General features: G+C 34.2%; 2 protein-coding genes and 2 long non-coding RNA genes across 6 annotated transcripts; 2 read left to right on the forward strand and 2 right to left on the reverse strand.

Annotated features, from left to right (window-relative positions):
* On the forward strand, positions 1,744–6,343 carry LOC107626184 (pentatricopeptide repeat-containing protein At4g01400, mitochondrial-like). 3 transcript variants are annotated; one of them, XR_002358782.1, is made up of 3 exons: positions 1,745–2,140; positions 3,915–5,927; positions 6,152–6,343. XR_002358782.1 is itself a non-coding variant. In XM_021118026.1 (2 exons), exon 2 carries the CDS (start codon positions 4,203–4,205, stop codon positions 5,580–5,582), a length of 1,380 nt encoding a protein of 459 aa, XP_020973685.1. In that variant the 5' UTR covers positions 1,744–2,140; positions 3,888–4,202; the 3' UTR covers positions 5,583–6,343. The 3 variants fall into 3 exon arrangements, 2 of the variants coding, with proteins under 2 accessions (XP_020973685.1, XP_020973683.1); XM_021118026.1 differs by having other exon boundaries at positions 1,744–2,140; positions 3,888–6,343; XM_021118024.1 differs by having other exon boundaries at positions 3,915–6,343.
* Positions 7,771–8,307, forward strand: LOC107626193 (DPH4 homolog). The gene has a single exon (XM_021108240.1). The coding sequence runs from the start codon at positions 7,771–7,773 to the stop codon at positions 8,305–8,307; it is 537 nt and encodes a 178-aa protein (XP_020963899.1).
* Positions 8,329–9,610, reverse strand: LOC107647135. The gene is made up of 2 exons (XR_002358784.1): positions 8,954–9,610; positions 8,329–8,787 (listed from the first exon to the last, which is right to left on the reverse strand). It is a non-coding gene; the product is annotated as an uncharacterized LOC107647135 (long non-coding RNA).
* On the reverse strand, positions 10,798–12,325 carry LOC107647141. The gene is made up of 2 exons (XR_002358783.1): positions 12,184–12,325; positions 10,798–11,623 (listed from the first exon to the last, which is right to left on the reverse strand). It is a non-coding gene; the product is annotated as an uncharacterized LOC107647141 (long non-coding RNA).

Below are 14,398 nucleotides of genomic sequence, written 5' to 3' on the forward strand. Positions count from 1 at the left end.
AATAATAATAAAATGAGTAAAAATATTTACGCAATAAAATTATTTCTTTGATTGAAAATATTTTTCTAAGAAGTATAGCATATACTAAAAATTTTATTATTATTACCTTATCATATTCAGTAATTTTAAAATTTATAAATATTTTATTATACATCATACTTGAAATTCAGATGCATAAAAAATAAAACTTAACAATAAGTTTCTTACATTATTTATTTACATGACTACTTAATAAATCCCACATATTAAACTATTCTATCATTGATCAAATGACCAATATTTCCTTCAAGATCATCAAAGAAATCAGATACATCATAATGAGTGGTGGCATTTTCAGCATCATTTGAAACGAAATTCGTCTCCTTTCCTTTGTCGTCATTTTTCAAAGATGCTTGATAAAGATCGACTATATGCCTTGGGGTACGACAGGTATGTAACCAATGACCCTTTTCACCACAACAGAAATATTTATCTTCTATTGATTTATTTTACCCAGTGTTTCATTCTTTATCCCACTTCTGGTGAGATCCTTTCTTGTGAACATAATTCTTCTTCCTTTCATACTTTTTCTTGTTACTAACACCTTGCTATTTACCTCTTCTGAGGTAATGATTTGCGGCATTCGCTTCAGGAAATGGGGCGGTGCCAGCAGCGTGTGTTTCATGATTTTTTAAAAGCAACTCGTTGTTGTGTTCAGCAACAAGAAAACAAGAAATTAACTCAGAATATTTTTTAAATCTTTTTTCTCGATACTGCTACTGCAGGAGTACATTTGAGGCATGGAAGATCGAGAAAGTTTTCTCTAATATGTCATTATCAATTATATTTTTCCTACATAATTTCATTCGTGAGATGATTCAAAACATTGTTGAATTATATTCATTTATGGATTTAAAATCTTGTAGACGCAAGTGCGTTCATTCATATCGGGTTTAAGAAAGTATCACTGTCTTTTGATGATTATACCTTTTTTCAAGGTCTTTTCAAGGTCTTTCCACAGATTTGAAGTATCTTTTAATGTGAGATATTCATTTTTCAATCCTTCGTCAAGATGACAATGAAGGAAGATCATGGCTTTAGCTTTATTCTTCTAGGATGCATTATTTTCAGCCCTAATGGTATTTTCAAGATCTATTGAATCAAGATAGATTTTAGCATCTAGTATCTATGATAAATATTTGTTTCCAGATATATCAAGAGCATTAAATTTAAGATGAGAGAGTTTCGATATATTAAAAATTTATTACCTGAGTCTTCCTAAAATTTGATCAGAATTTCGTACTGATAACATGTTGTAAAATAAATAAATAAATAAATAAAGAAGAGGTAATAAATATAAAATAAAAAACATACTTATTTAAATATAATTAATTTCAGTCTTTTTTTAATAGTGTGAATTTTTTACTGAAAAAAATTAGCTATCCAAATATTAACGAGTATCCACACCCCATGCATCTTTATCACAACAAAAATAATACGCATTCCAAACTAAAAAATTATTTCCTTTGAAAATTCTATTCAAAGGTATTTCAAACACACTTTTAAAGATTTTTTATTTTTTGAAGGTGGAAATTTAGGTGCAGTCGACTTCACATGAAGTTAATAGCTAAAAATCAACCCACTTTTAAAGATTTTTGATTTTTTGAAGGTGAAAATTTAGGTGCAGTCGATTTCACATGAAGTTAATAACTAAGAGTCGCTAGATATCAAATTCACGTAAAGTCAATTCGCACCTGACCTTTTTTGAATTTCTAAAAGACAAAATCAGAACACGCCTTCTCTCTCTCATAAGTCACAATTCACCAACCAAAACCCCCCTTATCTCTCTCTCACAATTCACCTGCCCATGCTAAACCCTATCAGAACGCCACCACTTTCGCCGCCGGCGGTGACAGACAGCGGTTGCCGTCGTCGCCTCATGAAGGTCTGATTGGCCCTCGCCTCCTGGATCCCCTTCTTTTCGACATCGCCAGAAGGTCTGCTCAGAGTTCTTGGCGTCGCAGTCTCTGTCGTCGTTGTCAAGCCAGTCTCCGTCGTCGGCCCTGAACTCGTCTTCTCTGTCCTCGTCATCAAGCCTCTGTCTTCGAGCCCCCCTCTCTCTCTCTCTCCGAGCTCACTTTCCTTCCTCCTTCCGTCGCCGGTAAGCACGCTTCAATTTTTGTTGTTGCTGATTTTCTGAAATAATGGTTGATGGTTGATTTAAATGACTCTGTTGAATTTTTTTGCTTTTTTGCTGAGTTAATTTGTCTGAGTTAATCTTGTTGATGGGGTTCTGAATTGGGGTTGATGGTTGATTTGAATGGTTGTTGTTGATTTTGTATTTTGAATTGGGGTTGTTACTAATGTTATTCTGAATTTAGTTTGGATGCTTGGTTTAGATTTTTTGCTTAATTTTTTTGATTTTCTGGCTTTGGAGGCTGAGTTTTCTGTTTTTGGATTCTCAGTTTTTTTTTTTGTTGAATACTTATTAGAAGTCTGTTGAAAGTTTTTTGTGAGTTTAGTTGCTGATGTTTTAAGTTTTTGTGTAAGTTTATATTTTTTATCGTTGAAATTTTTTTATTCTAAGTTTTTGTTGTTGATTGATAAGTATTGTTGCTGATTACTTAATTAGAACTTAGAAATTATTTAGAAATGTTTTATTTTGTGAATTTTTAATGATAAAATATGTATAAGATATTATGTCAAATTACAAAATTTTAAATTTTATTAGTTTAGAAATAATAGAATTTGGATTTTTAAAATTATGTATTGAATTTTTTATAATTTTACTCTATATTTAATTAAACCGGTTCAACTCCGGTTGAACTATTGAACCATTAAACCGATTACTTAACCGGTTCAATGACCGGTCCGGTTTTTGCAACCTTGGTTCCAACTTGGGTTCAGCTATGGGGATTACCAGAACAATGCAAAACAAGAAACCTGGGCAGCAAAGTAGGAGAAACACTTGGGAGCGTGTTAGAGACAGATCTGTTTTCAATAAGGGGTAAGGAGGACCGATTGCTGAAGGCAAAAGTGATGCTAGACATCACAAAACCACTAAGAAGATCCATTAAAATTTCAGGCAATAATCAGAAAGTAGTGGAAGTGAACCTGAAATACGAATGTATCGGTAAGATTGTATATTTAATTAAATCGATTCAACTATGATTCGATCTCGGTTGTACTATTGAATCATTGAATCCGTCACTTAACCGATTCGATTCTCACAACCTTTTAGTAATAAATACTTAAAGATGTGCATTGGAGTTTTGTGTTTTGTCTCCTGAACTGATCTCTGTTGTATTTTTTGTATGGCTCTAAAATATTGATTTAAAAATTTTGTTAACATTTATATGCACTCTTTAGTTTATACTTTGTTGATCAGGTAGACATCTAAAGTAGTTCAGTGGTATTCAATGTTAAAAGCAATAAAATAAAAATAACTTATTATGAAAAAAAATATCATATATTATTATTTAATTATAACCGGCTTAACCAGTTATCTAACGGTTGAATCAGTAACCCATTAACCAAGTACTCTAACTCGATCGGTTGTTGGTTTAGTTTTGATAACTAGGTTTTTAATTGTGATTGTGTTAGTACGTCGTTATTTGTTAGTGACACTAATCAAAGAAAATCATGCTTTGTTGAATGTTAAGGTCTTCTATTAAACAAGGTCGAAGAAACACTATTTCGACCCCATTAACGTTCTCTCATTTAACTTAACTTTTGTGGTTGCTGTTTTTCAATTATTTAATTTTAATTTGTGGTTTGAGGTTTCAAATTATGCTGTTTTAATTTTAGTGTTCTAATTTTAATTTGTGCAGTTCTAATTTTAGTTTAATGTTCTCTGTTCTAGTGTTCTTATTTTATTTTTTTGTGATATTTCTGCAATTTGATAATAGTAAAGTGTGACAACATTGGTGAAACAGAAGGTGAGTTGATGAAGGTCATGGTGAAAAATCGAAAAATCGAATCAAATCAATCAATTTCAATTCAGTTTGGTTGGCCTCGGAAAAAATCAAACCAAACCTAACCAATTAATTTTTTTACAATTGGATCGGATGTTTTTTTTTTTCCCTAAAAACCAAACCAAACCGCGTTGCGAACACCCACAGTGTCCATATCTCCTCAACAGAAACAAAGGACACTAACCACGAATATACACCCACAATTAGCATTGACTTGCCCTCGCCTGCTCACCTTCTTGAGCCACCACCATGACCTCACCGAGTCTGCACAGATCATTTCTCCGTTCCACCAAAACCCTAATCACCCTGTCTTCCCATCGCATCATCTCCTTCGATTTTTCACAAAACCCAAACCAACAATCTTTCTATTCTTCTCGCTCCAATTCCCCAATTGGGTCTCCATCTAGAGTCCAGAAGCTCATAGCTTCCCAATCGGACCCTCTTCTTGCCAAAAAAATCTTCGAATGCGCCTCTCGCCATCCCAACTTTTGCCATTCTTACTCTACCTACCTCATTCTCATCCTCAAATTGGGCCGCTCAAGGCAATTCTCCCTTGTCGATGACCTTGTTCGCCGCCTCAAATCCGAATCCTACCCAATCACTCCTACCTTGTTCTCCTACTTGATCAGAGTCTATGGCGAAGCTGATTTACCCGATAAGGCCCTCAAAACCTTCTACACTATGCTTCAATACGGTTTCAAACCTTTGCCCAAACACCTCAACCGCATTCTTGAGATTCTTGTATCCCACCGTAACTTTGTTCGAACTGCATTCGATCTCTTCAGGGATGCTCATAGGCACGGTGTGTCACCCAATACTCAGTCCTACAATATTCTCATGCGGGCTTTCTGTTTGAATGGAGATATTAGCATTGCCTTCCACCTGTTCAACAAAATGTTTAAGAGAGATATTGTTCCTGATATCGAGTGTTACCGGATTCTGATGCAGGCAATGTGTAGGAAGAATCAAGTGAATGGAGCTGTGGATTTGTTGGAGGATATGTTGAACAAAGGGTTCGTTCCTGACGCTCTGACTTACACCACTTTGTTGAACAGTTTGTGTAGGAAGAAGAAGCTTAGAGAAGCTTACAAGCTTCTTTGTAGGATGAAGATCAAAGGGTGCAATCCTGACATAGTTCATTATAATACTGTTATATCGGGGTTCTGCAGAGAAGGGCGCGCCCATGATGCTTGTAAAGTTATTGCTGATATGCAGAACAATGGGTGCTTGCCTAATGTTGTGTCATATCGAACTTTGGTTGGTGGGTTATGTGACAAAGGAATGCTTGATGAGGCAAATAACTACATGAAGGAGATGCTGTCTAAGGGTTTTTCTCCGTATTTTGCTGTTATTCATGGCCTAGTAAAGGGTTTCTGCAATGTTGGTAAGATTGAGGAAGCTTGTGGAGTTCTTACCAAATCGCTTGAGCATGGGGAAGCTCCTCATATGGATACCTGGGCAATCATAATACCTTTAATATGTGAAGTGGATGATGTTGTGAGGAGCAGAGATGTTTTGGAGCAAGTTCTCAAGATTGAAATAACAGGTCATACTAGAATAGTGGATGCTGGAATTGGTTTAGAGAACTACTTAATTAGGAAGATACGAGCCAATCCAAGAGCATCTTAATGCAGGTTTTTGTCCCCCATGTTGCAAAGATGCATGAACTCATTATAATGCAGAACAAAATGTAGTCAGCTTGATGGCCTTCAGCTCAGCAAAGGCAATTTCAGAATCATAAGAGGGAGACATTTGGACGTCTTAGGACAAGCTGTCCTCAGTAAGGGTGCCCCAACATGCAACATCAGGAGTGAGCACTTTGGAAAGGCCACAAGGTGCTGTAGAGGACAATGTGGCTCAAGGCAAATGTTCTTGTCTTCTTGACTAGCGTAATTTGATTGATGGGCCTACTTGCATCAGTGAAGGTGTTCCCGTAGATACTGGACTACTGGAGAAGCTGTGCAGCATTCTCCTGTAAGTGTAGACTATAGAGGTAGTTGGCTAGTGGCTGAAATAGGAAGATTCTGCTCATGTGACATTGGTGTTTGCCGGAGCTAGAACTTGTAATAATGGATGGTTCTAAAAATGCCTTAACATGGAAGCTTCATGGAAATTGCCAATTGTTTTTGTTATTGAAAACAATTTATGGGCTATTTGGAATTTGGATGTCACATCTCACGGCAACTTCAATTCCTCAGGAATGGAAGAACGGACCAGCATTTGGAATGCCAGGGATTCAGGTTGATCGGATACATGCTTTGAAGTTCAGGGAAGTCGGAAATGATGCATAAGAAAGAGCCAGAGGAGATGGACCAACTTTATAAACCTAACTACTTAGTAGAGGTCAGTAGTTATTCTTTTTCTTTTCCTCCCTCATTTATCACCAATGTTTGTGGAACTAATGTCAATAATGACAAGATTACAAGAACCATATATATCCATGTGATATACTTACGAGGACAAAGTATTTGATGCATATTTTTATAAGAGTTACATTTGATGGAGCTGCCTTAAATATTTACAGAATTGTCCCAATTTATTTTTTGTATTTACCCATTAGAGACAAAACTTCATATATTCTTTAAACAACCCCGCACATGATTACAAAATCAGCAACACTCGTCCAAGCTAAGAACAAGAAGAACAGAGACAATAAAATGAACTACCTTTGAGTCCACCCGAAGACGTGCATCTCCCTCGAACTTGGTAGTATCAACAACACTTGTCCTATCTAAGAACAAGAAGAACAGAGACAATCAAATGAACTACCCTCGAGTCCAGCCGAAGACGTGCATCTTCCCCTGGGAGTGGGAGCACGCAGGCAGATCAAACTTAGTATCAGCAACACTCGTTCAAGCTAAGACCAAGAAGAACGAAGACAATAAAATGAACTAGCCTCGAATAAAATGAATAGAGAGGAAGTTTGTTAATTTTGAAAGAAAAAATTTTTATTTTAATTATAATTAAAATATCGGGTGATAGATTTTGATTTCTCAAATTACTAATATAAATTATAAATTATATAGAGAGTGGGATGGATAGAGAGAAATAGAAAAAGGAAGAGAGATAGATGAGAGAATTTAAGAAGGGAGTTTATTAATTTTGGAAGAAAATATTTTCTCTTAATTTTAATAAGAAAATGTCATGTGACACATTTGGTTATTAAATTAGACAATAATATATAAATATATAATTAATTATATATAGAGTGAGAATGATAGAGAGAAATAACAAAAGGGAGAGAGGTAGATGAGAGATGTGACACATTTTGTTATTAAATTAGATAGTAATATATAATATAATATAATATATAATATAGTTATATTTCAATTTCAATTTTAATATTCCAATTTTAATTTTAATAAAGAATGTTATGTTGCACATTTTGATTGTCAAATTTATAATTAGTCATTGATAACTATATATAAAAGAGAGAGTGGTTGAAAAAATGAAAGGGATAGATAAAAGAAGAGGGAGGAGGGAAGAACTCTTTAATTTTGGAGGGAAAGATTTGATTTCAATTATAATGAGAGAATGATATATGGCACATTTTAGTTATAAAATTAGTAGGAAGGAGGGAAGAACTATTTAATTTTGGAGGAAAAAATTTGATTTTAATTGTAATGAGGGCGTGACATGTGGCACATTTTGGTTGTAAAATTAGTAATATATAATAGATAATAGATTAATCTGAAAACTGTCCACACAATAACATTAAATTGATAATAATATGTCATTTTCCTTGTTGCTGATGTTTCTCTCTTGAATGCAGAGAACCTTGCCTTTCTGAGTAAAAATTAACGTCCAACAAGTAACAATGCTTCTGGACAAGAATGTCATTCATGAAACGCATTATGAGGTTCTCAATGTCAAGGAAGATTCAAGTTATGAAGAAATCCGTGCTAGTTACCGCTCCGCCATACTCAGTTTACATCCTGATAAGCTATTGAAATCTTCTGATGCATCCGGCAGCAATCAAATTAGTGGAGATAGATTTCTCAAAGTACAAAAGGCATGGGAAGTTCTTGGCGATTCAAGCTCTCGTTTATTTTATGATAATGAGCTTCGAAGTTCAAGGCGTGATGTCTCGGCTGTTGATGTTGCAGAAGATTTAAGCTTAGAGGATATGATGGCTGAAGATGACGGAGAAGCATTAGAACTGTTTTATCAGTGCAGATGTGGAGATTACTTCTCTATAGACTCATTGGAATTGCAAAAAATGGGGTATTCCTTGTTGAGGGATGAAAGTAGAATATCTATATTGAACAATAATTCTTTGCTGGGATCACTTATTCTTCCCTGCAGATCATGTTCTCTAAAAGCTCGTCTGGTAATCAATATGGATGGACATTGAAATTGTTTACATATTTTTTTGTGGTAATGACAATGATTGAGAATTTGAAGTTATTAACATTTTTTATATGAAGAGAGCAAACCAATAATATCTCCTCCTTGGATAAAAGTTCCTATAGCATAAACTTGAGTGCCATTTGAAATGTAGTATTTGGATTATATGAAGTTAATTTCAGTCTTAAGTATGCTGACTTACTACAATGACTCAGAGTAGAATGTTCATGGCTAAGTGTAAGGATTTAGAGTATGATATTCACCTTCTGTAAGTATGAAAATATGCAAAATTTAAGTAAATGTGTGATATTATTTTGTTGATGAGTCATTACTTATACATACAATCTATTTGCAAATTGACTATGTACAAGGAACTTCTAATTTCCATGCTGTATAAATCGTGAGTTTTCTTTTTTTTTTTTCTTCAGTTCCAGTAATCTAGAAAACCACTTTTTATCAACATAGGCCTGACTTTGTCCACTTGAAACTGAAAAACCAAAACAAACTTTCATTAGTTTTAGCTAAATATTTTACATGGTGCCTCTTGTATGTATGATAGCAATAAAAAAAGGTAAGAAAATTTGAAAAGCAATAAACAGTGGCCTCATTGTTAAGTTTTCAATTTTTTCATTTTGAAAATTGGAGGTGCTTACATAGTATTGTACCCTCAGATTTCTCGCACAACTCAGAGCAAGTATCCTGCAAATTAATACGTGAAAAAAGAAATTAAAGTTTTTAAAATAAGAACTTTTAATGATTTGAAATTCTAATGAACACACCTTTTACTGTGGAGTTTAGCCTGATAGCATCTTGTACAAGAGAATCCAGATTAACTTCAGATCCTGGTCTGACATATCACCTGTATTGAAAAGATCAGCTGGGTTAGATTGACTTAATCATATTTGAATCTGAAACAATGGACAAGGTATTTTTGCTGTTTTGTTGTGAGGCATGATAGCTTCAAAAGCCTCCAATGATTGAACAATGAGTATACATAACGAGGCATAATTATTCCGCCTTAATCTTTTAATATAGTGGTGGTAAAAGTTGTATCCATTCAAAGCATAGTATGTCACAACATAGATAATAGCTTAAGTTGACAATAAAATATTATATTCTTTTGAAAAGTTTTACTAAGTTTTGGAATTGCGAAGAAGGAAAAACCAAAGCAAGCTTTTCAAATTTATATGCATAAAGCGAGACCCAAAAATGATGAAACTCAATGTATTTAGAGACTCACAGAAGGGTCACCACCAATTTCAGGTAGTTGTATCTTGTGGTTATCTCTATTTGCCATGAGAACCCATATGTTAAAGTTTGCGTCAATCTTTGATCATCAAAAAAGAAATGGGGACAAAATAGAATAAATTCATCAAAAACACCAATCAATAATACTTTAGTAGCCAAATAATATATGAAATTTTCATTCTACCAAATTCACATAGATATTTATCCTTAGTTGTACCAAAACCTGAATATGGCTTGGTAAAATCACTTCATCTAGGGGAAAGAAATGGTTTAGATGTAGGCATGACTTATCATAAAACCACTTCTCCCAAAAGCTTAGGTTTATAGAAGGAGATCATACATGGTTAAATCTTAAACACGTCCCTTCATGCAAGAGCCTCTTTTTGGGTTTGCATAAATTTTGTATAGGTTTTCTTTTCTTTCTCTTTTTGTTTGTTTTATGCTGAGATTTTTAATAACAATGATCAAACTCTAAAGGACTAAACCTTTAGATCATAGAAGTTTTGATAGTATGTCATGAACTACTTCTTCCAAAAGTTTAAGTTTACAAGAAGAAGTACACTAATATTATATATCTAAGAATTAATCTCTACATATAAGTGTTTTGCACTTACAAGCTTTACAAGTCTGAAGAGAACGAAACCACATAAACGCGCTGCTTATGTTACGGGCCTCTTTAATAAACTTTTAAATCAATCCAAATCAATTAACGCGTGAATATATAACTTCCATTTTTCAAAAGATTTTGTTTCCTTTTTCAAGTTTCTTGCCAAATTTGTTCGATCTCTTTTGTGCGTTCTCTCTTTGCCTTCGATTTCCTTCTGTTTTTTTCGATTTTCATGGTTTGTGAAATCAAGTTTTGAAATTGTTTTGAAGATAATGGAACTTCAGAAATACACCCAAACGATTACAGAAATACACTCAAAGGATTATAGAAATACACCCAAATGGTTACAGAAATACACCCAAACGGTTACAGAAATAAACCAAACGATTACAGAAATAAACCCAAAGGATTACAGAAATACACCCAAAGGATTTAAGAAATACACCCAATATTAAGGGGAGACAGTTCTTCTTGAAATCTTTTAATATTTTGCTGGTTAAGGATGAGGCACATGGCAGAGACAATCTAGAAAAAAAACCTAGAAGAACAGTAAAACAGTACCTTGAATAATGTTTCTTCATTTTTTCTGGTGATTTTTTATGGAGATTTGTATCTTTTCTTCTTGATTTCTTCTACTCTTCGCAGAATCATAGTTTGTTTCGAATGTCGCTTGAATCTTGACGGTTTGCGTTTTGATTGAAGAAGAAGAGGAAAAGTGCAGCATAATGAACGTGTTGTAAGGCGCGTGCGTTGGACGCTCAATTTAAAGGAGTAGTGCACGTGTTTTTTTCTTGGACTTGGGCCAACTTGTATAACTTGTAAGCCAAAAATGCTTGTATATGTAGCAGGCCTACATCTCTAAACTCTAATATAACTCTCTCAAATACTAAATGGGAAAGAGAAGAGGGTAGAGATCAAATTCATAATATCAAAAATACTGCAAAAAAAATATAACAACCAACAATGATCCATGCATAATAATCTGAGTGGAAAAAAAAAGAAAAAAGAAAGAGAATGCCACATTGTGAACATACAGATGCCACACTTTCTAATGAATGATGTCATAACTCTCCATCCACTAATAAGCCAAAGCTTGCATGCTGGCATTACCATGCACAAGCATTGACAAGTGACTAATCAGACTAAATTTGAAAATTTTGGAGCATGAATTCTAGGTCAATGTATGAACACACAAGTAAACATATTTCAATACCATGTCAGTAACAAATTTGAATCTAAGTTGCTACTCAAACATCAAAATGAAATACTCTGGAACCACCTTTTGAATGTTGAGTTTGATGAATAGTTATGCATCCTTGTGTTGCTCATTATCATCAATCAAATCCTGTAACTGTAGGTCTTGCAATGATACATCGTAGTTGCTTGTCCAATCCCCATGATATCTGCCGTCACCTGGTGATATCGTGATCAGACGGTGATGAGTCACCTTGCTTGCGTTCTTGCCAATCTAAGTTTGATGACACACAATTGCTAACTTCAGAATATGAAGCAGAAAAAGAGAAGATGGAAGACACCACCTTGTATTACAAGTTTTGCTTTGTATATATATCATAGAGATCAACTTTGATACACTATTAGCATAGAAATTTGAATCTTTTAAGGTGACCAATTTGCTTGAAAAAGCAACCTTACTGTGTTGTACTCTCAACTTATTGAGATATATATTTAGATGATACTTGAATTATAAATATATCTCAATAAGTTTTGGAAATATCTATCACTTACTGTGTTGTACTCTCATCTAAATATATATCTCAACTTACTGTGTTTCACAATATCTATCACTTTGTAAATTTTGGAATATTCATAAGTCAATTATACAATTTATTACCAGATTTATTGAATTATAAATGTATCAAATTTCCAAATTTACTCTAATAATCAACTGTTCAACATATTCAAGATACATAAGCACACATAGAAACAAACAAACAAACAAGGGTGAAGAACTTAAAGAGAAGGTAGTGAAGAATGACGAGTGAAGAAAATAGTTAATTAGTTAGTTACCAATGGAGAGTGGAAGTTATCGTTTCTTTTGGTAGAGGCGACGGCATTGTTGGAATGAGTGAGAGTTCAACTGAGAGTGCAACCTGATGGTGTTGGAATGATGGCATGGATTGAAAACTGAATTGAAGATCCTTGGGACACTAAATTTGAAGCTTTGGCCAGAACAAAGAAGGACTCACCGAAAAGAAGAGAACAACACAAGTGATATTTATGTTTGGTTTTATGGGTTGAAATCAAGGTTGTGAAAACCGAACCGGTCAATGAATTGATCAAGTGACTGGTTCAATAGTTTAATGGTCTAATCGAAGTTGAACTGTAATTGAACCAATTTAATTAAATATAAAACAAAATTATTAAAAATTCAATATATAATTTCAAAATACATAATGTTTCATCTTCAAAATAAAAAATTTCTAATCAGTTTCTAATCAACAAGGCAACAACTAAAAAATTAACACAGAATCAGAACAATAGTACAAAATTAAGTAAGAAAGTTAACAACAATCAACAATAATTGAAGCAAAACAAAAATAACAATCAACCCCTGATTTTTTCCAATAATTACATATTGTGATACAAATACATGTATTTTGAAAAACTCTCTTCATTGTTTCAGTAACAGAAAAGTTTAAGGAAACTAGAGTCTAGAACTGAACAACTATATCTGAGGTTTGAGGTGTTAAACAACCCATCAAAAGAGTGAGATTTCAGATATAAAAACACTTCTATTCTATCACGAGCATAAATATCTTCATCAAGGCACACTTGTAAAACTCTACCACACAGAACCTTACGCTTAAGTCGTAAAACAGAGGTGGTGAGGTATGACCTCTAAAAGTAAAATATATATAGATAGATATGGTTGAAAGAATTCGTAACTAGGAACCTTGAAGAAAAGTTTAAACAAAAATTGCAAAAAGAAAAGCACATCGCACACATAAAAGGATAACCAGATAAAAAGGAAAGATAAAGCTCATATACATAAAGGGTAGGATACCAAAAGATACAAAATATCAAACTCCAAACTCGACCTGCGAAGCTAAGGCCGGTCGAAGTGAAACTATATATATACACAACCCAAAATATCCCAATAACAGAAAAGCGATAACATGTTTCTCCAAGTCAACCTCTAAGAGGGACAAACATAAAATATGTACAGAGGAATATCTATTTACATATATACATAGCATAAAAACAAAATATAACATCCCCAAAATAAAGCTTCGCTTGCTCAGGAGATCTCTAGATGCTCAGCGAGGTGCCTCTCGACTTGCATCTGAAAAACAACAATATATGTATCGAGTGAGCCACATAATGCATAAGGTGCCCACATAAATAATGCATAAGGTCCCGGAAAAGCTAGAGGCATTCGTAGAACTCTGACACCCAGAATTAAACTTAAAGAAGTATACTAAACCATAAATTCGGGAATCTATTTGTGGATTCTAGGTTTAATCTAACTCTTCACCTCCTGTCAACCCAAACCTCCTAATCACCGGTGGAACTACCCTCAGCGTCACCTCTATCAACATGAGGGATCTCTCAGTAGCAAAGACATATAAGACAGACAAAGAAAACACAGATATGATGCAATTACAGCAAGTAGGACAAATAGCAGATAAGCATGACTAATCAATTAGGCAAACAAGTAATGCACACTCAAGCAAAACATACAAATGCATATGATGTATGCCTGTCCTATGGCTAATGAGTCTCATCTGTCGGTTATATAGCCAAACCCGACATGTCCGGTAGCTAACCCTAGACAGTCACTCTGTGCGCGCATCCCTAAGAGTCTATGCATATAACCACAATCATTCATTATCATCTCATTGGGAAAAAAAATCCGGGAAGTTAAAGTGTCCGGTCACATTTTGCAACGTAAGATCAACAGAGTATCGAGTTTTGACTTGGAGTAAGTGGTGGCAAGCCACTACGTCTACCCTGAAAAATTTGTATCTCAGATAATAGAAGTGCATATGCCATAATCATTCAATATCAATCAATCATTATCAATACAACATTCATTCATAATAATCTCAACATTTCGCACTTCCTCAATCAATCAATATTAGTATTATCATCATTCATACCATATTTAACTCCATTTAAAATTCTCAATTCAAGTCTTCCCTTCACAACCTCTCTCTATGGGTCCACTCTTCTCCCTATGCTTAGAAACTAGAGATTGAGTCTTAGAAGGTAGTTATAGAGG

This window comes from Arachis ipaensis, chromosome B01 (assembly GCF_000816755.2).
Source record: "Arachis ipaensis cultivar K30076 chromosome B01, Araip1.1, whole genome shotgun sequence".
Classification (NCBI taxonomy): Eukaryota; Viridiplantae; Streptophyta; class Magnoliopsida; order Fabales; family Fabaceae; genus Arachis; species Arachis ipaensis.

Excerpts from the sequence above, each read along its gene's own strand:
- LOC107626184 (XM_021118026.1), top strand. The coding sequence starts at position 4,203 with ATGACCTCACCGAGTCTGCACAGATCATTTCTCCGTTCCACCAAAACC.
- LOC107626193 (XM_021108240.1), top strand. The coding sequence starts at position 7,771 with ATGCTTCTGGACAAGAATGTCATTCATGAAACGCATTATGAGGTTCTC.